This window comes from Bacillus rossius, chromosome 10 (genome assembly GCF_032445375.1).
Source record: "Bacillus rossius redtenbacheri isolate Brsri chromosome 10, Brsri_v3, whole genome shotgun sequence".
NCBI classification, from domain to species: Eukaryota; Metazoa; Arthropoda; class Insecta; order Phasmatodea; family Bacillidae; genus Bacillus; species Bacillus rossius.
This window is the reverse complement of record NC_086337.1, coordinates 26,869,946-26,893,023: the sequence shown is the minus strand read 5'-3', so window position 1 is coordinate 26,893,023 and position 23,078 is coordinate 26,869,946. Positions and strand designations below refer to the sequence as shown.

General features: G+C 42.2%; 2 protein-coding genes across 3 annotated transcripts in view; one reads left to right on the top strand and one right to left on the bottom strand.

Annotated features, from left to right (window-relative positions):
* The window catches only part of LOC134535882 (U11/U12 small nuclear ribonucleoprotein 25 kDa protein-like), a 160,924-nt gene that overhangs the window by 31,644 nt on the left and 106,202 nt on the right, over positions 1–23,078 (bottom strand). The gene's annotated exons all lie outside the window — the stretch shown is intronic.
* LOC134535878 (ornithine aminotransferase, mitochondrial) overlaps positions 1–23,078 on the top strand; it is a 37,752-nt gene that overhangs the window by 13,034 nt on the left and 1,640 nt on the right. Inside the window, exons 2-7 of one of the 2 annotated variants that reach the window (XM_063375222.1) lie at positions 10,825–10,991; positions 15,331–15,481; positions 15,729–15,953; positions 18,546–18,769; positions 20,931–21,182; positions 22,486–22,738. In XM_063375222.1, the coding sequence (XP_063231292.1) occupies positions 10,932–10,991; positions 15,331–15,481; positions 15,729–15,953; positions 18,546–18,769; positions 20,931–21,182; positions 22,486–22,738 (1,165 nt within the window). In that variant the 5' untranslated portion in view covers positions 10,825–10,931. Of the gene's footprint in view, positions 1–10,796; positions 10,992–15,330; positions 15,482–15,728; positions 15,954–18,545; positions 18,770–20,930; positions 21,183–22,485; positions 22,739–23,078 lie in introns of both variants that reach the window. The other variant, XM_063375223.1, reaches the window with a different exon arrangement.

The window sequence follows — 23,078 nt, the reverse complement described above, 5'->3', positions numbered from 1 at the left end:
CCCCGGGTCCTGTTGTCGGACAATGCCACCCAATTTGTCGGGCGCCGGTGGGCGCAGCTGGGGAGAAAATGGCGGGTAATCCTACACACCACCCCCGTGTACCACCCCCGCGCGAACCCCACGGAACGACGCAACCAAGAGGTGAAGGTTCAACTGCGGTTGAGGCTCGCGGATGACCACGCCCAATGGGACACGCACATCCCGGACGTTCTGTACTGCATCCGGCGACGGGTGAACGCGGCAACCGGCGAAACACCAGCCACCATGGTCCAGGGGCGGAACCTCACCCTCCCCGGGGAATATCACGTGCGGCAACAACAAACGGACCCGGACGTAGAGAGCCCCGAAGGACGCCTGAGGCGATTGGCCGAGACGCACGATAGGGCGCGACGTAACCAGGCAGCTTACCAAGCACAACGCACACCCGAGACGACCCGCCCGCCCCCTGAACTGAAACCAGGCCAGCTGGTTTACGCGAGGCTCCACCCCCTCTCCTCCGGCCGACGCAACTTCTGCGCCGGCCTGGCGCCAAAGTGGTTTGGCCCGGTGGCGGTGGTCAAGGCGGGGCCCACGACGGTCGTGATAAAGTTACCCTCAGGCCGGGCCGCGAAATATCACCGGGACGATGTGCGCTTGGCACAGGAAGAGACGGAGGCGGCGGACGAGGCGGAGACGGGGCAGGAAGAGACGGAGGCGGCGGACGAGGCGGAGACGGGGCAGGAAGAGACGGAGGCGGCGGACGGGGCGGAAGAGACGGGAACGAGACGTGACGGAGCAGGGACGCGGCAGAGAGAGACGGAGGCGGCGGACGAGACAGACGGGAGGGCGGCCGCACAGCTGGTCACGTCCACCCCAACAGACGGGGGCGGGTTCAGAGGCTTCCCGGACCTGGGGGCGGGACAGGCGACGCCCCTCGCAGTCACAGATGTCCGGCCGAGGCGGCTGTTCGAAGACTCGGGGAGTGACGTCTCGCCTTTCAGGGGATTTCTCAGGGACACGCCCGGAGTGACGGAGGGCCAGTCGACATCCCAACCACTGATAAGGTGGCCGGAGGAAGTAGAGAGTAGGCCGGGTTCGCCGGACGAGCCATTATGGCCGCTGCATTACTCGTTGGCAGACTCCACGTTCAGGGTGACAGTAACCGAACCGCAGGAAGACGAAACACCGCGGGAAGAGAGGGGAGACCGGGCGTCACAAGACCCAGTTCCGGCTCCGCGATACACGCTACGACCCCGAGGGATCGCGAGGAAGCACAGCTGTTGTTGATAAGGGGGCGACCACGCCCACAGGCGACCCAGCGGAAACGTCGACATGACCGGCTATTCGAGGGGGGGGCAATTGACGTCAGCCGGGGCTACGCCCCATGAGCCTAGTCAGTCTCCGTTTCCTCAACATTCCTCTCCCCTTCCCCGGCATTTGTACCGCCATGTACGTAGTCGTGTGTTTGAATTGCGCGCCACGAACTACCACAAGAGGGCGCTTAGAAGCAGTGCGGCGATCCCTAAAATTGCTATGTTAATATTAATTGTAAGCCTTTTTGTTGTTTTCATCCATCTTCGCCACAGTGCTGTGTAGTTTACTTGTGTTTCTTTAATTTAAATAAGTTACCTTAAATAACTATAGACGTTGCCCGGGCGGACCCGAACAGGCACGGACTTGGACGAGGATAGGAATGCTTTTATATGAATTATCATTAAATAAGTAAATAGTAACAAACTTTCCATTGTCAGTAATTTTTATATATTTTTAATGTTTATCTGTAATTTACTCAACTTTCGCCGGGGCACGGAGTCGTAGAATACAGTAACGGTAATTGTGTTGGCGCGAAGGGCGCCATGTTGCCACCTGCGAGCGATGAGCTCAGCCCAGTCCATCTTCATCACTGACCGAGAGCAGACGCGCCAGCACCCCGGGGACCTCAACCTTTGTTCATCACTGACCAAGTAATTTCTGTATCGTTAATTCTTTTTAAATCGCTTTCGTTCGTCATCCTCGGGGCAGCTCTCGGTCAGCGGGCTGTTTAATTAATTAATTGTCTCAGTCGAGTTTTTTTCATCACCATGTAATAAGTATACTTTGCAGCATGGCCACGTGTGTGGACCATGCCCTCACCTAAACCGATTCGTGCCTCAGGCTTTTTAACCGTGTAATGTGTAACGTGTAACGGGCGTGTAGAGAGACGTGTTAGTGAAATTAAATCTGGAGAATAAATATAAAGTGAGTACTTATTTAATCACGTGGTGAGTGAGTCTAGGAGTGTGGCGTGCCCGACGCCTAGAGCGGGCCAGGTCTGGGTAGCTAGGATAGAAAGGGCTGGTAACTCGTCCCCACTTGGGCTACGTCACGCCCTGAGTGAGAGACTCCGCCGGGTCCACGTGCCCTTCCACGTGGTGGCGCCCATAGTTAACATCTCGAAATCACCGGCAATGCGCGATCAGCCCTCAACATAATAAGTAGGTAGTTTTCATTTGATTAGTTACCTTTTTATTTTATTTCTTAGAAAATTAACTTGGTTATTTTACATTTCCTTTGATCTTTTAGATAAATAAGTGGAAAATGGCACTCTCTCAAAATTAGGATGTATGCCCAGCATTTAAAAGTTACATGATTAATTTACTGTGTTTTTTGTTATTTCTTACTCCTGTATTTGGCCGAATAATGATTAAAAATATTCAGTATTCGCCCTAATAGCGAAAAATAGGCCAAATACAGAGTAGTAAGCGAATATTCATTGCAACTCTAATAAATACCTACACGGTACATCACAAAAAGTTTTGCTAAGATCATTAAAAAAAATGGATACCTTTAATTATTCTTTTTTTTCTTCTAATATTGGTAGGTATACCAAAATGTAACTTGTAGATGACAGAGATGAATAACTGCTGCACTCCGCTAAACATTACACCAACTGTGTCCGATTGCAAGCGTAAAGCTGGTTATTACGGTACTTGGTAGTTTGATGTGAAACTTGAGAAGGGGGAAGGCGTGTGTTGTACAGCCGGGAGCGGAGTGTTGTAGGTTTCAATAAATGATGTAACCAACCTTTTGCTTTTAACTCAATCTCTATTTACTAGTATCGCACAGTACACACAGAGCCGACATGGCTGCAACGATAACAACATTCGTACACATACAAAAAACAAGATGGCACCTAAACAAAGGAAGTCAAATCAAAGTCTATGTAGCAAATACAAATAAAACATTATTACTTTCGTGACTTATGTGTCTCACAAAACATATCCAACACTTCCCCTTGAGACACTTAAGGTTAGAGAAACTAAGATTTCCTTCAGCACAGTATGTGTTCGTTGAATAAAACCTTCGGTGTGAACTTACAAAAAAAAAACCATCAAACACTATTTGACTTAACTTCAGAACATATCCCCGTTCAAGTCATTCATAGCTCCTGGTTAAATCTCAAAATTTAACAATCATGACAGACACTCAAGGAACACGTGCAAGATTCAGTTTTTCACACAGGTACTTGATGCGCGCACCGTTCACTGCCTTGGTGAACAAATCAGCAGGGTTCTCCCTGCCAGTGATGTGCTTAACCTGTATCTTCCCCTTTTCCGTCATGTCCCTCACAAAATGATATTTGATATCTATATGTTTCGTCCTTTCAGACACTTCCCATGTCTTACACATGGCTATGGCCGTCTCGTTGTCAGAGAGGATCACGGAAGGGCTGGGCGCAGAGCCATCTTGCCCCAATTCAGACATGAACTGCGATAACCATCTTGCTTCCTTTGTTGCTTCGTAGATTGCATAATATTCCGCAACTGCAGTGGAATCAGCAACACAGGCCTGTTTTCTCGAAACCCAGATAACAGGACCTCCCGCTAAGGTTGCCACAACTCCTGTTATAGACTTTCTGTCATGCCTATCATTGGCTAGGTCTGCATCACAGTAGAATATGGCAGCACCATTTTGTTTGGTAAATTTCAACCTCCAGTCTTTGGTTTGTCTCAGGTATCTGAGCACATGTACAATATCTTGCCAGTCCCGAAGGGTTGGGGTCTCACATTTTTGACTAGACCTGCACACTGCAAAGCTAATGTCCGGTCTTGTTGTTTGCGACAAATGTAGTAGGCTCCCAATCGCTTTGCGGTATAAGTGCTTGTCAAAAGCTTTGTTTCCAGCATCTGTTCCATCATCACGGTTGATCTCTATGGGGAACGCTTTTCCTCTTGCATTTGTCATTTGAAAAGTACGCAGCAGTTGCTCGATGTAGTGAGACTGATCCAGTAATACAGAGTCACCTGTGGAAATGATGTTCACTGAAAGAAAATTGGTCATCTCCCCCATGGCTCTCACTTCGATAGTCCCAGACAGCTTCTTTTTCATATACTCCACTTTCTCACGCGTCCCGAATATGCCCAGGTCATCAACGTAGACAAATACCACTAGTTCCTTGTGGTCATCTATATATACGCAAGGGTCTTTCTTCAACCTTCTCAAATCCCAGCCAGTTAGGATACCGTCAAGGGTGTCATGCCACTCCTTACCACTCTGTTTCAGGCCGTAAATACTTTTTAGCAGTTTACAGACCTTGTCACTCCCTTTTTGGTACATCGGCGGTTGCTCCATGTAGATTTCCTCGGTGAGGACCCCGTTCAGATACGCAGCCAAGACGTCCAGGTATTCCCTGACCCAGCCCAACTTCACTGATAAAGCTAGGAGGACACGAACTGTCTTTTTCTTCACCACTGGAGAGTAAGTTTCAGTAAAATCTATCCCCGGTATTTGGGAAAACCCACGTGCTACCAGTCTTGCTTTATACCGTACGGAGCTTCCATCCGAGCTCTCCTTTAATTTTAAGACCCACTTGCACCCTAAAACATTTTTTCCTTTGGGCCTGTCAACAATTTCATAAGTGTTTTTGCTTGTCAAATTTTCAATTTCTTCAGCCATTGCTCTTTTCCAATTTATCGCATCACTGCCCCCTAAAGCTTCTTCAACACTCTTTGGTTCGTGGGAGCAAGACTCTGTAGACATAGTAATACACCCGTATGGACAAGAAGGTGCTTCCGAGTGTCTTGACAGGAGTCGAGCAGACCTCCTGATTTCCACTACCGGTTCCTCTTCCCATCCCAAGAAGGGTTCTTCGTCTTCCGACAGGGTGTCATTGGAGTTTGGCTCAACGTTTGTTCTTGGTTCAGTGCCTTCTCTTACCTCCTCGTTCTCATGATGTTTCTCAGTTTCCAGCATGCCCTCGCAGTTTTCTTCCAGTACCACAATGGTTTTGTTCTCTGTTGACATACCACACGCATTGTACGGAAATTTGCTCTCCTGGAAAATAACGTTGTGGGCAATTTTGACCTTCTTAGCTTCTAATTGCCACAGTCGGTAACCCTTAATGTTTGTTTCATAGCCTATGAAAACGCACTCGACACCTTTGCTATCCAACTTATCTCTCCCATTCACATACATCCAGGCTCTGCAACCGAACACCCTCAGAAAATTGAATGTCTTCAGTTTCACCGTTTCCCCTCGCCACAGCTCCAAGGGTATCTGAAAATTTATGGCACGGGAAGGGCTTAGATTTTTCACGAATGCCACAGTATTTGCCGCCTCAGCCCAAAATTCCTTTGGTAGGCCTGATTCTGCAAGCATACACCTGGTGGAATTTATAATTGTTCTATTCGCTCTTTCTGCGACACCGTTTTGTTGCGGTGACGCAGCAACGGTTTTCCTGTGCACTATCCCACATTTTTTTTGAGATGCGCCTCGAATTCCTTGTTGCAATACTCTCCTCCTCCATCTGTCTGAAGTCCCTTTATCCGGATATCATGCTGCAGTTCAACTTCATTTTGGTATTCCTTGAATGCAGCAAACACATCACTCTTCTTCGCCAAGAATTTCACAGTAAGGTGCCTAGAGTAGTCATCTATGAAGGTTAGTAAATATTGAGCCTTTCCCAAGGACATAGGCAGTTTTCCCATTAAGTCAGAGTGTATTAGCTCCAGTGGTCCTTTAGATTTCCTTTCGCTCATTTGGGGAAAGCCCATTTTTGTCATTTTTCCTTTTATGCAAGTGTCACAAGCATTAAGCATCTTCCCCTCAATCTCCAGTTCAGGTATTTTTCTGATACTTTCTTCATTTAGGTGGCCAAGCCTTTGGTGCCACACCATTACACTCTTCAACGCTGTAGCATCCCTAATTTCACCGTCATGGTTTGGCATATTTACTACATTTGCAATACTGTCCAATTTCTTTTCAGAGTGTAGGACATATAAGCCATTTGAAACTGGAGCCTTGAAAAACATTTCGTCATGATCGTAAGCTATGGCTTCTCTGACATTCATTTCCAGACGAATACCCTTTTTTTGCCATCTTGCTTACCGAGAGCAGATTGAAGTTAAATTCTGGCACGTACAGTACATCCGATACAGTGAGAGTCCACCCCCCACATTCATCAGTGATTTTTATCTCTACCATACCACATCCACTGACCTTCGCTGTACCTTTACCCATCGTTATTTCCCCTTTGCAGTCTTTCATGTTGAGGAACAGTTCCCTTTGATTTGATATGTGGTCAGTTGCAGCGGAATCTACAACCCAGTCCACAGTGTTTTTCATGGGTGAAACCAAGCCACATGCACTCACTAATGCCTTGTGTTTTAGCTTCCTATCCTGTTCTTTGCCAGTTGTGTTGTTATAAGGCTTTGACTGGTCATCCTCATTGCAGTCACTTGCCCAATGTCCATTATTTCCGCATCTGTAGCACTTTACTTTGTCACAAGTCTTAGCCATGTGACCCCACTCGTTACACCTGTAGCACTTTCTATCAGTGGGGGTACCAAATAACCTATCACTTCCTTGAGTATTTCTTTCAACATACCTGTTCTTCCAATACTCCGTTCCTTCATTTCCTTGTCTTCCTCCTCTTCCACGCCCTCTGAACGCTTGAGCACCTCTTAGATGACCATCGCCTTTTGCTGCAAGTGCTGAAACTTCATTTTCTTCCCGATCTTCATTACCTTCTTCTAAAAGTCTTGCTTTTACCAACCTGATCGATAGGTTAGGTTCCTTTCCCAACTCTTCCACCAGTCCGCCATATTTATCCCACTGGAGTCCAAGGAGGATGATACCCGCAATCTGTTTGTCCGTGTACACCCAACCAGCCGATTTCACTTTCTGGTATTGTGTTTGTACACGAGCCACATATTCATGCAGTTCCTCCCCTTCACCTTTAGAGATCAAAAACATAGCTTTTAGTGATCTCAATCCCTGCAAAAAACTAACCTTCGTATGTATGTCCGCCAGTATTTCCCACGCTTCTTTCGCCAGTACACATTCCGCAATATCGTTAAGATATGAATCGGACACGTTTTTGTACATAAATGCCAAAGCCTTCCTGTTAACCCTTTCTTGATCCGCATTCATTGGTGGTACAAATCCTTGTTCTATAGCATTCCAACAGTTAATTTGTATAAGTTCGGCCTTTGCCCGTAACTTCCATGCAAAGTAATTTTTGGAATCCAGCCGCGGGATGTTGCTTCTATATTCTGTATTTTCGTGCAAAGCCATCTTGAACCACAGTTTGCCACGCGCGCCGATCGGCAACTTTACCGACTCACTGCCAATCACAGTCACAATCTCATCAATCGCAAAAAACGTCCTGGGCCCATAACCTGTTGTAGGTTTCAATAAATGATGTAACCAACCTTTTGCTTTTAACTCAATCTCTATTTACTAGTATCGCACAGTACACACAGAGCCGACATGGCTGCAACGATAACAACATTCGTACACATACAAAAAACAAGATGGCACCTAAACAAAGGAAGTCAAATCAAAGTCTATGTAGCAAATACAAATAAAACATTATTACTTTCGTGACTTATGTGTCTCACAAAACATATCCAACACGGAGAACAGGTGCCGAGAGACGGCCAAGAGGGAGGACGATGGTGAGGATATTGTGCGCGGGGTGCAAGGTGACGAAGAGAGCTTGCAACAAGGAGAGAGTTGGAGGAGACGGACCAACAAAGAAAGCCTTTTGTTTTCTCACAGGTGTGGCTCATGCCACTCTTGAGAAACTGTGAACAACAACTTCCTGTTACGCTGACAGGTCCTTAGTCTGGCACGTTTCAGACCACAGCCATGGAAATTGCCGAATCAACTAATGTCAATATAGGTTTGACGGAAATACCGAAGGAAAATTAATATGCACTACAATAGTATTTAAAAAAGTATGGGCATTGATCTTCAAGAAAAACACTAGTAAAATGTAATAGGGCTATAAAACAGGAAACACTGTTTAGAAATAGTGACTTATGCTCGGTGAGGGGGGGGGGGGAAGGGTGATATCAAACACCCCCTCCTCCTCCCCCACCCCAGCTTCAAATCTTAAAAAAAATTATCATTCAACATTAAATGGAACTAATTTGAAAGAAAACAGCAGGGAAAGTGGTTTTATTCCCCCTCCCTCCTTCCCCCTCGATAGGAAATCCTACGTATGCTCATTTTCTGAAATTAAATCCTGCGTACGCTCATGTTCTGAAATGAAAACCATCACGGAGTGAACTAAAAATGCCAGCAGTGCAGTAGTGCGACCTTGTGGCCAAAGTCAGTGGCTGGAATCTGCCTGAAAAAATCCTAATCCGAGTGGCTTGATTGACGCTGGATCCCAGGATGTGCCCAACCATGGACTGCAGGATGAAATACATATCTCTGCATTGCTTACTCTTGACATGTTGATATACATTTACACGGGCATTGTGAGTGTAAAACTATCAGAGGAATCATTAATTACGGAAACTGTATATTTTCACACCAATGTTGAGTTTTTAGAATATGAAACTACATTTGGTGTAAAATTATATGATACATTGGTAACTTTACACAAGGAATGTGTTAAAGTACACAAACTGTATTCCCGACAATTAAAATTCAGTTGTGGAAAATTTCCTACCTCTGTCCAGGACTAGGGCCATCGAGAAAACCCAAAGGCTCAGAGGCAAAACAGTTAGGCCCTTTTATTTAATGTAAAACTTTTCAAACCCCACGGTTAAAAAAAGAAATAAAGACTTTAAACATTACTGTGGCCATTAATACAAATGTGATATGCGCAGATCGCTGCACTTGTAAGGTTTCCGATGAATTTTATCAGCAATGTGCTTGATTTTTTTTTGTTCTATCCGCAACTCGCGCATTAAAAAAAAAAAGTTGAAACTCAACCAGGATGATCTTTTGTGGCCGGGCTCCGTGGATTTTGCCTCCCCTACCTCTTCCCCCTGGCTCCTTCCTATCTGCGACCCTTTTCGGCAGGAGTCGGGGTTGTGATGTTCCTTCTCCTTCAAGCTGCGGAAGGCAGTGGAGAATCATTGTGGGATCATCTCACTTAGACTGCCCTAGTCATAATACGGCCATCACTCTGGGACAGCGGCTAGCCTTTGGGCCAGCAACTCGCCATCATAAAATATTTCCAAAAGACATATTCCAAGTCACTTAAATCCAAAACAATAAAAACGTGGTGTTCTGTGAATTCATCTTCCAACAGAGAAGATTAATCAAAAATTATTATTTTGGCAATAAGTACGCTATTGATAATTTGCACTGCAGGCCTTGGATAAAACCTGAAAACCAGACAAAGAAAGATGAATACATAATCACACAGAAAACAAGCCAAAATCAGCACGATGATACGACACAGATAATCTGGACAACACTCCGAAAATACAGTGACGCACATGCGAACCCAACGATTCTGACAACAGAATGATGACTGTGGCTTCCTAAGACATACCGTGCAAACAACAATGGCGTATGTCTAAAATTATTATTTAAATAAAAAGTTATGGTACCTATGTGAAAGTTTCAAGTTTTTTCACAGAAATGATTGAGTATAACTCTAACATTTCAGTTTGAAATATTTACTGCATTTTAAATGCCTTGTGAAGAAATGAATACTGGTTTGATAAATTTTAATGTAATAGGGTGTCAACAGTTTTCAAAAGTCACAAACAAATTTTTGAAAGAAAGAAGTAATCTTGCTGTAAGTCTCAAAACTTTAATTTGCAACATTTTTTTTGCTGGCATTCTTTTAATGCCTCAGTTCAGTTATAGTCACCCATTAAAATTTATTGTTGGAGAATGTTCACTTAAATCAATCATGTGGGAAATATACCTGAAAAGGTTTTAGCTTTCCAACATAAAAATTCAGCAATATCCTACAAATATTAGATATATTTTGTACATATTTTTATTTATTTGATAGATTATGTAATATCATTGAATATGTTAGAAACCATAAGGCTATGGAACTAGTCAGTTTTACATCGAATCATATACAAATTACATAGTAAAAAAAAATACCAATTATTAAAAGTAAGACACTATATAAAATTGAGATACACATTTGAAACAATAATACTTAGGCCTACATACATGGTTTGTCTAGCTCCTTTAAGTCATAAATCATTTTATGATACACACAGGTATTAAATATTATTCATGGTTTGTAGTACAAAGTATATAACAATAAAATTACAAATTTAAACCATTCATACTTTTTGAACTGGGATTATGTATATACGACAGTAAAATAAAGAGTTATAAGAACAATATATTAAAAGGTCCTTTAAAAAGTTCTGATATTAATTCAGCAGGTATTTTTAGACAACCTGTGTACAAACAAGTCATCATCTACATTTCCTTCATTCAGGCTTGTAGTATTTCCTGTGTGTAGCTCTGTAAACCTGTGGATATTTACATGAGTGTGTGATTATCCCCTTGCATAACACAAGTGGTATTACAGACGTATCTGTTTGGTGGTTATCTGTGGACAGCCAGGTCCTAAGGTCAAGTTAATTGCAGCACTCTGCGTTGGTTGTTGTCACACCCCGCCGCCTGTACATAAGATAAGGAGCACGCCCGCCGGCCACACTCTGTTGTTGGAAGCTGGGACCGGCGCCGAGGTCAGCATGAGGGCTCTGGGCAGGACCGTGGGCTCCTTCTCGAGGAAATGCAGGAGCGCGTGTTTGGTGAGTCCCGCAAGTTAGCTGAACTGTCGGCCCCCCGCGATAGGTCATCCACTCGTCTCCCACCGCAGCCCCCGTGGGAACTGCGGCAAACGTCGCGATGGGCCGGCGGGTTTCCTCCACCCATTCATTCCGTCACTGGTCCACTCCCATCACCTCTCATCGTCTCGATTGACCTCCGTGGACCCAGTGATGATGACATTTACTGTTTGGTTACATGTCGCGTACGCGCACAAAGAATGGCCGTAAGCCTTGCATGAACATTAACTGCGACTGCAGTAGAATCACCATTGCCATCTGCGATTTTATTTTACTTTTTTTAATTTTTTTCTTTGCCTGACCAAGAAGACATCTTACAAACCTGACATGGCTGATTTTTACTACTGATAATAAATATGATGATAGTGTATTTAAACTCTTGTCATTCATGGTTCTTAATTATAATTTGCATTTAGTAGTACAAATACGTATTAAATTTTTTAAATTTTCACAAAAAATTAAAATATATTTCATGGTTAAAAAGTATTAAAAATAGTATAACTCATGGTTATTATGTATCCATCAAACAGTATACATTTGAATAAAAATAAATAAAGTATGTATTAGTTAAACGTTTCATTGGTGCCAAGTTTTACTCTGTGGGCTACAGCATAGCGTCAATGCTCAGTTCTTGTGTGGACACGTGCCACTTTAGGAACATCTCACACTTGCTAATTATATGTGTGGTTCTTCTGGTAATCCTGCAACAATAAGTTTGTTGTATTCTTACCAGCAAGAGCACATTTAACAAGTGTGACCAAACCCCTTAATTTTGTCATTCAGCTAGTCTTTGCACAGCATTGTGTGAGGAATCACACATTATTCATTTTGTCAGAGCCAAAAAAATTACAAAAATTTGAGTCCTGTAAGTAAAGGTTGTAGTAACATTAAAAAAAATATTATTTTGTCTTGCCCATAGTTTTTGGGTTGGATTTGCGTGCTGTTACAAAGTTTTGTACTTATCTCTGGTCAAATACGAGGTCATTTTTTCATTCTCTATTTCCTATCTACCCACCCCCCCCTCTCTCTCCATTTTCTTACAAAAAATATTGCAAGGAGTTTACAATGAATATTGGGAAATAAACATAGCCATCAAAGCTTAATCTACATCTTATCTCCCAGACCACTTGGCAGTAATGCACCCACACCAAGCGTGACTCAAAAGTGGAAGGGGAGGCGGTAAGGGCTGTAGCCCCTCCTGAGTTTGAAATTTTTTTGGAGGGTATATTTATGTTTACTTAAATACTTTAAGAATGAAATGTTTAAGCCATCTTTGAGCCCATGAGTAATAGGTGTTAAGTATTTTTTTTTTAGTTATAACCATAGATTTTACACACTTGGAGGACAGCTAGACTAATAAAAATCATATATGCATATTCAGTGGCCACAAATGTTTAAAATTTGATGGTTTTAGCTGCCATACAAGAATGGGAAGACAAAAGAAAGTTTGACAAATTTTCACGTAATATAAGTTTCACATTCTATACAAGCTGTTCGCAAACATAAATTTAATGGGTGGCAGGGAATGCCAAAAAAGCCATTTTTGTCAGTGAACATACGTCCGGAAACGGAGCCCAGAAGAGTTACAGTTGCGGACAGTAGCGTTCAAATTTGAATTTGGCGGGCTTCAGGGGACTACACCACTGGCTGAGAGAACGAGCGATCACAGCGTAATGGCATTCAAATGTTCCACGAATTGGGCTCAGATGTTTAAAGTTGGTAAAATGCACTAGCAACCAGCAGTTTGATGTATAGCACAGTGGATGTTTTGGTAGTGCTACGTTCACACGTTTGGCTTTGGGTGATTATTGCAGTGTTTGCTGTTGAGTTATGTTCTGCGATAACAGATTTGACAAGCAGCAGACTTTACATTCGCAGTTGGTGTATGGGTACTCAGGAAAAAAAAAAAATTGCAGCAGGAACAGTGGACATTTACCAAGGGCGCCTTCACAACAGACTTGTACCGAGTATGAAGACCTTCATAAAGCTCGACAATTGAGTGCTTGAAACTGGGAGTTTCATACCACGAAGGGTGATGGTCACATAACTGCTTATGGTTAACTTTAAACGTCTGTGCCCAGCCCATCGCCTCCTTCCCGCGGAGCGTTTGAATGCCACTGCGCTTCCGTGGTTACTGTACCAGTAATTCTTGAGCAATTTCCATTTCCCCAACTTTCCAGGTTAGCGGTAACCTGGTTTTCATATTTCTCCATTCTCATGGCGTTATCTTGCTTAACAGCCGTTGCGGTCATGCTTATGTTTGTAAAGCACTTGTTCGTGACTGCAAACATACAATGAGATAACACCTCCCCCCCTTCCTGTCGGGGTTTGGCCGAGTTTCCAAGTCATCACTCACACTTCCATCAGGAGTTGATGAAGAGTCTGAGGACGTATTTAACTCAGAAAAAGTATTATCAATCACGAGTAAGAGGTTTACTTGCTGTGTTATCAGTCGTTATCTGAACTTAGAAACAGATATATCAATCATTTCATAAATTTATTGGTTTTCAATTTTAATATCAAGCACAAAGTTTATAATATGTCAAAGTTTTTAGAGATTACATTAAGTAAGAAACACATTGTATCAAATATGGTACTATTTTGGTTTTCCCATAAAGATGTGATTAAATCAACAAAATAACAATATATGAGCAATATTTAAAAGTGTGCTTTCTATTACACATTAATATTTGTAATCATTACAGCCACAATTTCATTATAACATACATTTTTTTTATCATTTATAATAGTTTGGAGGGGATTAGCTTAAAATAATTTTTACATAGGAAAAAAGATGTTATTTATCATGTTTATAAAAAAAATGTAATTGCATAAGTTTATTTTATCAGAGATACAGTCATTATTATTAAAAATAAGATCATTTTTAAATTTTGTAAATAAAATATTGCTGAGTAACAATAACAGGAAGGTGTTATACTGTTACTTTTGGTAATATAGGTTCGATAAAGGATAGCCCCATTTATTAATTAGGATTTATTAATTAATATTTAATCTTTTAGTTAAATTACAATACTCTGGATGGCTGCCTAAAAATTAATCACAGTTTAACAAGTCCACTATTTACCCCCTCCACTGGCGCTCGGATCGACAGTGGCTCTCCCTACCGCTAGTCTCTTACTGCGCACCTCTGTCCCAACACACTGCCTCGCGCCACTCACTCGTCCGCCGCGCCGCAACACCGCACCAGATGCTCCGATCTTCGCACACTCCTGTATCGCCACCAGCCTCTCTCTCGACGTAGGTCGGCCCTGTACCTGCCGGCGTTACCCATGGAAAGGTCTATTAGCCCTCGGAAGTGTCGCATCATAAGAGGTCTCCCGACTTGACACTCATAGCTGCGAGATCAGTGGCGTCCTAGGTATGCCACTTCAGAATCTTCAGGACCCTCCAGAGAGACAGCGAGAGGTCTGGACTCCGACTCCGTGGGAAGGCGGGAGGGAGTGGAGGGGGTTAGTTTTCAGAAAGTGCTCCGATAAGGGAAGATCCTGTCCTTGAAATTATGTGAGTAGGGACGGGTGCTACCTGTGTCGTGCCCCTCCAGGAGGATGCGGGGTTTTCCCCAGGAATCCACCAGGCCCGCATGCCGGTCTGGCTGGCAGGACCGCTTCTCCGGCAGCTTAGAAACACTGCTAACTTAGCTTTGTGACCTCTTATTAACGTTGAGTTAAAGCAAGCAATTATGTTAGGTTTGAAAATCTACACACACAAAATGTTTACAAATTTGAAGCAAGGTCAGATTTAGGTTAGTGGTGAAGAAGCATTAGCAGATGGCAAAAAAAATTAATATAAGCTCTTATCCTGAAACCCCACTAGTAGCATGGCACTGGAATTATATCTAGTTAATGATCTTAAGAAGGTTATGTCACATCTGCAATTTTGCCAGGTCACTGATTTGCCAAATTACAGTTCTAACAAGAATATCAATTATGAAAACACAAGAAGTGTGAATTGTAACCAGCTAGAAAACAGGAAGCCCTGTACTGAAATGAAAACTTACAGTAAGGATAAACTGTGCTAGAACTAGAAATGCTGGCAGCGTAGTGATGCGAACTTTGCACCCTAAGGCGACAGCCCGAATCTGAATGTGATCGGCTCAATTGGTGTTGTGTGGAATGCAGACCGAGCCGAATCATAGAATACCGAATGAAAGACCTTTCACTATACATTATATACATAGTATTTAAAATTGAAATTCATAATTCTTTATACAGCAGATATGCATGTTTATCTTTACGTGAGTATGTGTTTAAATAAACAAATTATTGTTATTGTCCTGTTGCAGTTGAGGACACCAGAAAACGGCACTTGCCACCAGGAATTCACGTACGCGGCTGCTGCTCGGAAACTGACTTCGCAGGAAGTGTTTGCTCGTGAGGACAAGTATGGGGCACACAACTACCACCCCTTGCCAGTGGCTCTGTGCCGCGGCAAAGGTAACAACAAATGTTCGCCTTGTTGGTCTCCCCATTAAGATTGTACACTGTGTAACTATTTGAATTTTAGGGAAGCAAAGATGCTAACAATAACCATTTAATATTGTTTTCAAGCATTCCACAATTCCCGGCCTGTTTCAAGATGTGTGTCACGGCTCACTGTCGACAAGATGTCAAAGACATCATCAAACCATAAGATTCCCAGTCACATGTGAACTAAGCACAGTTTCAATGTTTTGGTCGGCAGGTGTTCACGTGTGGGACGTGGAAGGCAAGCAGTATTACGATTTCCTGAGTTCGTACTCCGCCGTCAACCAAGGACACTGCCACCCGAAGATCGTGGCTGCGTTGAAGCAGCAAGCGGACATCTTGACGCTGGCCTCTCGCGCCTTCTACTCCGATGTGCTCGGGGAGTACGAGGAGTATGCGACCAGGTTGTTTGGCTACGACAAGATTCTTCCAATGAACACGGGTGTGTGCTTTTACATGTTCGTTTTGCCAGTCGCCAAGACAGTTGATCGGTAGAGACAATATTATGTGGTGAATTGCAATAAAACCAAAATAACACCGCAAGGAATACAACATGTAACACCAAAATGCAAGTTAATACACCATTAAGTACCAAAGTAACTAAAATATGAAATCTATCAGCAAATTGACAAAACGTAATTCAAATTACAAAAAATTAATCTTTTATCGTGGTAAATTCATTGAATGTAATTTATTAAGCATTAATTTTGTACCAAAATGTTTGACCTAAATGAATGGGAAGAAAACTAATACCTATATTGTTTGATCGTGCATGTTATCTTAAGTAACAAGTGTTTACATTAATAATGGCAATTTATGATTTATTTTTTATTGTTCTGAGTAGTTATTTTATAAACACGGTTATTACTAATGATTTTACTGTATAAGTGTGTCACGCGACAATCAAAATGAGACTATTTTTGTGAAATAAGTAGTAAGAAATATTTTAGTGTTATATTTGTTGAATAATACACATTTATTTTTATGAATAAAAACAGTAGGTATATAAGAATAAAAGCAATAACACCGAAATTGTCTGAGAAATAAAACCATAAAATCTTGTCCCTATTAATCGGTAGTAAACACCCCCAGTAGTGTGTTTAGTTTATTGCACCCTCTGTGATGCCAAACCCTCCTGGAGTGTTCCGCTCTGGCAGTTGCTCCTCTGTGAGCGCCGGGACTTGGCTCTGACTTCAGGTGCTGGGAGTGGCACCAAGGGTTCCCCAGACCTGTCAACTGTCTCTGATAAGAACCGTAATTTTCCCGAAAACTGTATTACGTTCTTGCAGAAGATGCACACATTTGAACGTTTCATTATTAGTATCAGTTGACTTCTCACTTAGACATGCCTTGTCAAGTGACGTGTGAACGTGTACAATAAATTGTAGCGCCAGACATGGTATTCCTCAGTATTTATTCGACTATTGGTTTGCGGTTACTAAAGGAAAAAAGTACAGTACTTTCTACACCTTGTGTTATTCTAGGGGTCTGTTAATTTGTATAATTTGTAATACAGTTAAATAAATTCTAAACAAGAAGTTGTCGGTTACGGTATTTATGTTCCGGATACCAATATTCCTTGCGTTGTTCAGTTGTCTATGCACGCACTGTTTAAAATAAATAAAACATCTGATGGAAATTTTGGAAGTTCGCAGGCCTGGGTTTTCGGATGCCTACAGCCGAGGCTCTAGACAACGCCCTCTCGACTATGTACCTGTCAGCTGAAAGCAGATTCCCACAGGTTGCTAACCCTCGCCATTGCCCGTGAACCAGACACTACTACAGGGTTCCCGTGGACAGGGGAAATCAGATAAAAACAGGAACAATTAAGGGATTAAGGTCTTTGCCTGCTTGGGCACACATGCGTTGTGCAGAACTTCATTAAAAACATCACGCAATTTGAACATCACGCTATATTTTATTTTAACCCACAATTTTTTTATGGCTAAAATGTGTGTTTTCAGAATAATTTCAGGCATGAAAAAACAAAAGTGATTCTTGAAAACACTCAAAGGCCTTACATTACACCTTTATCTTCATTTCGCTGCTGTATAATGTTCGTAGTTGTTCTGTGCACGATGAGAAAACTGCGTGCCAGTTCTGAGCCTTGCGCTTAAAGGCGATACCATGCTATAAAAAATCAGCGAGCATCACGCTTATCATTCAGTGCCTCTAACAGATACCTCCCTGACTAGGCGGGCCCCTTCGGAAGGTGTCTTCTGAATCAGGAAAACGTAGGTACAGTATCTCATATACCAAATTGTTGTAGTATTTTTTTCGTACACTAATGTGTTGTGCGTCCCCCATAAATCCAACCCCTCACACATGTTGTGGGAGAGAGGTAACATTATGACATGGGGATAGCTTGTAAGTAAAGCGAACACTTTGTGTGCCTCAGTACCGCTACGGTTCCAAAATATTTTTTATGCTTGTGTTTATCCTGTTAGTACAAAAATTACAATTCTATTGCTAGTAAAATTCATTGGATATCTAAAGAAGTCATGCAAATTTTCCCAGATCACGTTAACAGTTATGGCCATGGTAACTTTTAGTTTTTTTTATATATATATATATATATATATATATATATATATATATATATATATATATATATATATATATATATATATATATATATATATATAAATTCTGTGGTTTGAAAAATTGTACATCAATGTTGGGGAGGGGGCCAGACAAGATTATTTGCCCCAGGTCCTTAATTTCTCTTGACAGCCCTATTATAAACTTGAAATCAACATGAGAATGACCCACCTCTTTCCTATTCCATTTAAGAAAAAAAATGTTTCTTTCAAGCAAACAAACCAACTTTTAGCATTAGCCTTTACACAGCTAAGGTTTGTTTTGCTAACTAATTGTTTACCAGATTAACTTCAATTTTGGAACAGACACCCACTTCATGGTTGATCTTTTATTAATATAATAATGTTTCTGAGTTTAAGCTTAGCATTCATACAGTATTTTTTTGCAAAGCAAACCATCTAGCGCTTAGTTTTGGTATGTTTCTTGATTTCAGGTGTGGAGGGTGGCGAAACAGCTTGCAAGTTGGCCAGGAAGTGGGGGTACCTGAAAAAAAAAATCCCCAAAAACCAGGCCAAGATTGTGTTTGCTGAGAACAACTTTTGGGGGAGGACTTTAGCCGCTGTTTCGACTTCATCTGAGCCCACAACCTACGACGGGTTCGGTCCGTTCATGCCAGGATTTTCTGTTATTCCGTACAACAACATACCTGCTCTTGAAGTGAGTATTAGGATGTATGTGCATGACTTGACTATGTGCTTAAAATAAATATATAAATATATGTTGACTCCAACCCTTGATGTCCTTTTTGGTACACTGTCTGTTATGATGTGTTGCTGTGCCAATGAGTGTTCATCTGCTGCCATTGCATGTGAAACACCCAGTGGTGGTGGGGCATAGTATGTCGAGGTAATGCACCCGGCTGCAACTTGACAAAGAATCGACTTACAGTCGAGGTGCTGCAGAATCGATAGTAGACCCTGCCACTAACCCACCTTCCAGTGGTGACCTCAGTTATATCAGCAGTGTGGTTGCATCTCTCGACCAGAAATGCTGTGTGTGTGAATGTTTGTTTCTGCGAGGCTTATCACTTTTGAGCTACGTACCGACCATCCGTCTCGGTGTTTGCATCTTCGTTTTTCAGTTAGCGGCGTCCTGCATTACGGTGAACAATTTATAATGTTTGCTTTAAACTATAAATGAAAAAGATAACGTGCATTGATTTTCTGTGTGCAGATACTTTAAGCATTAAATGAGTGAAAATAATAGGCGACATCTAAATGTGATATTGACTCCTACGCCTCGGTGGAATACAGGATTACTGATGTTAGGTTGAGATGACACTGAAAGTGTGCCATTACCAACATAGATTTACATAATTTAAGTTTTATAAACGTTGTACCATAATTTATTTTCTGCAGATTGGTAGTGTTTAGACAACAGTTTTTTTTTGTTCCTATCAGTTGATAGAGGGTAGCATGGGTCCTACTCAACTTTACTTGTTAAGTGGGCCATTAGTTGGTAAAGAAAGACACAATGTATGTTTTATTTGGTTCTGTTTGTATGAAAACATTGATGTGGTTTATGTGTGTGCTTTTCTATAACAGTAAAACACAAAAAAATTTCCCCAAAAATACTTTACCGGTAAACTAACATCTCTAGCGCCAGCTAGCATAGAAAAGGTAAGGAGCCATGCTCTAGCCTGCAGAGAATATGTGGTGGCAAGTGTTCAGGGGGTTATGTCACCAGTGGTCAATGAATAAGCAGCAGGGTTGTTGCTCTGCGAGGCTACCCTGGAGGTAGTCTTCAAGAAAACACTGCTAATATGAGTTTATGAATGTTTTAAAAATATACTCTATATCCGTGAAATATTTTATTTTTGATATTCATGAGTGATTTGATATGTGATTCAAAGTTTCAAAAAGAATATAAAATTTTTTTTAATTTGGTACCAATACATAGGTCTAAACCATGTAGGACTCATCCACAAAAAAAAAAAAAAAAATATTTAAAATAAATGTAACAGTTTGAGAGTAACCTCTATTTTCAATTCATTTTCTGAAACAATATTCACACATTTTTATATTTAACAAATAATCGCTGATTACAAATAATACTTTATGTTATGTATATAACCAGGTCAACAAAACAACTTTCGAACTTAAAAAGTTACTTAATGGCTTTCCTGAGTTTTTAATTCCCATTTTTCTACACCTCTATCATGGTTTCATGTATATTCCTTTATTTTTTATTTTACTGTATTTTGAGTCTAATTTTTTTGAACTCCTATGAAATGTAAAAAAAAAATTCACTGTATGTTAAAATTTTATTCAAAAAATTTTCATATTCGTGAATAATCAAAAGAAAAAAAAATACATTTGCAGAAGCCTAGCTGCCAACAAACTAAACTCAAATAAGAGATGATCGATGCCTAGCACAAAGGCCTCACAATCTGACGCACACAACCATCCAGGTCGAGAGTTGTGCCCTTGCTCCCGTTCATTTCCTTAAAAAGCCCGTAATTAGCTTTGTTTTTACTTAGGGGCACACGCTTTTTGTTAGTGTTTCACAAAGCTGTTTACCTCCTATAATACTTTTTTTTTGTTTCGTTTATTACTCAGTTGTGAAGCGGGGGATTTTGGAACTTTAAAACTTTTAGATAATAATAAGACTTGCTCACTGTGAACCATATTATTGTGAACTATAGATTTAATGTATATATTAAGCCATTAAAAATTCTCTTTAAAATCGTCATTATTTATATGTATGTATATATACGTATGTATATGTGTGTGTATCAATCTTTAAAATCTCCATTGTTTATATTTCTGTAAAACAGTACGAGGTGCGAGCCATGTTATCTGGGAGACGTGTGTGTCAGGAGGCGCTCGCGGACCCGACGGTGTGCGCGTTCATGGTGGAGCCGATCCAGGGCGAGGCGGGGGTGGTGGTGCCAGACGACGGCTACCTGCGGGCGGTGCGCCGGCTGTGCACGGAGCACGGCGTGCTGTGGATCGCCGACGAGGTCCAGACGGGGCTGTGCCGCACGGGCAGGCTGCTGTGCGTCGACCACGAGGGCGTGCGGCCCGACGTGCTGGTGCTGGGGAAGGCGCTCTCCGGGGGCACCGTTCCCGTGAGTCCCCTCCGCCTTGTTCCCCAGGGAGTCGCACCCACCCGGTGTGCAGAGCTTCAGGGAAACTGCCCCCGCTACTACCAGAGTGGTGTCTGTGTACGGAGGGTGGATAGTTAGTTCTGTTTCCGTATTTACTATTTAATTTTTAAACTGTATTTTTAGAAGAGTGAAAATGGCTAAATGCATGTTTTCAGGAAAATTTTTAGGCATGAAACATGAAACATCTGGTAGAGATTATTGAATGCACCCAAGGTACTTGCATTACACCTTTATCATCATTTCTCCATCATCTAGGCATATCTAATTTTATCATGTTTAAAAGATCATTACCCTGTTTTAATATTTGTTTGGTATTGCCATTAAAACTTGTATATTGACGTACGATAATCCAGCAAAATCGTTAATCCAACATGGCAGTAACAAAGGTGCCTGATTAAAATTCTTCTACTGTCCTCTCTGTCATATCTGAAACCAGATATTTTTGTGCATCCATGTTAGAGTTCATCTGGACCAAACTAATTCAAAAACAGAAAAAAATTAGTAGTTATTCTAAGAAATATAGTTTTATCAAACTAAAAAAATTAATTAACTGAAGTATTTCAAGATCAGAAAAAAATGCATTGGTAGCTTTATTAGAAACCATATGTACCCACTTTGATTTTTTTTGGTTTATGTTGGAGCAAAACCTGCAGAGTCAAATCAAATAACACATAAAATTTTTTTAACCGAAAGAGCTGTATATCTGTAGTAAACTGGTACAATAGAATAAATCTATTTATTTTTATATCTAGAGATATCTCTGTACACATGGCGCAGCCAGAAATCTTCCAGGGCTCACCAGTGCACCCTAGTGCACACTTTGAGAACCACTGGGCAATTGTAAACAATCCCAGCACTTGCCTGAGTGGTTTCATGAAACGACGGGAGATAGAACTCAAGACAAGGATTTGCACCCGGTTCCTCTTTAATGTCTTTTCAACTGTTATGTACCACCTCGCACCACAGGGGAGTGAAGCCCACTGGTTTTTGGTGATGACAAGCACTGAGACACTATCAGCCTCCATGTCTAACCGTGCAGTGTTAACTCTGGCTGGAAGGTACAGTGTTCACATGGCACTACCGTACCTGTCTGTCAGCTTGGACTTGTCAACACTACATTACGGTTGTAGGTTAGTAGCTATGTTCGTACGTGGCTGGGCGGAACAGTGATTATTTTGCACTTCAATAGCTGTCTTTTATGTCGGACTCATCGACGCTGCGAGACGGTCGGAGGTCGGCAGCTACGTACTCTTTGCGGTCGCAGGTGTCCGCGGTGCTCGCTAACGACGACGTGATGCTGTGCCTGCGACCGGGCGAGCACGGCTCGACGTTCGGGGGCAACCCGCTGGGCAGCCGGGTGGCCCTGGCAGCGCTGCAGGTGCTGCAGGAGGAGCGGCTGGCCGACAACGCCGAGCGGCTGGGGCAGATCCTCCGCTCCGAGCTGGACACCCTGCCCAAGGACATCGTCCCCGTCACGAGGGGCAAGGGCCTCCTCAATGCCATCGTCATCGACAAAGGTGACGGGTTAGAGACCCCGGGAAAATTCGCGGGTTCGTTCCGTGTTCTGCTAAAAATTCAAATAATTATACCTTAGTGCCACTTCTGTCATTGGTCCACCGTTAATCTGGACGACTGAGGGCCAATTAGAGACCCTCACTCGTAGAAGCGTCGAATCACACAGGCCACCCAGTCGAGACGACTCGCAAGTCAGCAGCCAATGAACAGTTGGCATTTGTCCGAGTGTGTAGAGGATATTGGAGTCTTATCCTGGAGGTCATTGAACCCGCGAATTTTCCGGGTCTCTAGTGTTGATGCGTCGAGAGCAGAAACGTAGTTGATATTTCGTTTCATTCTACA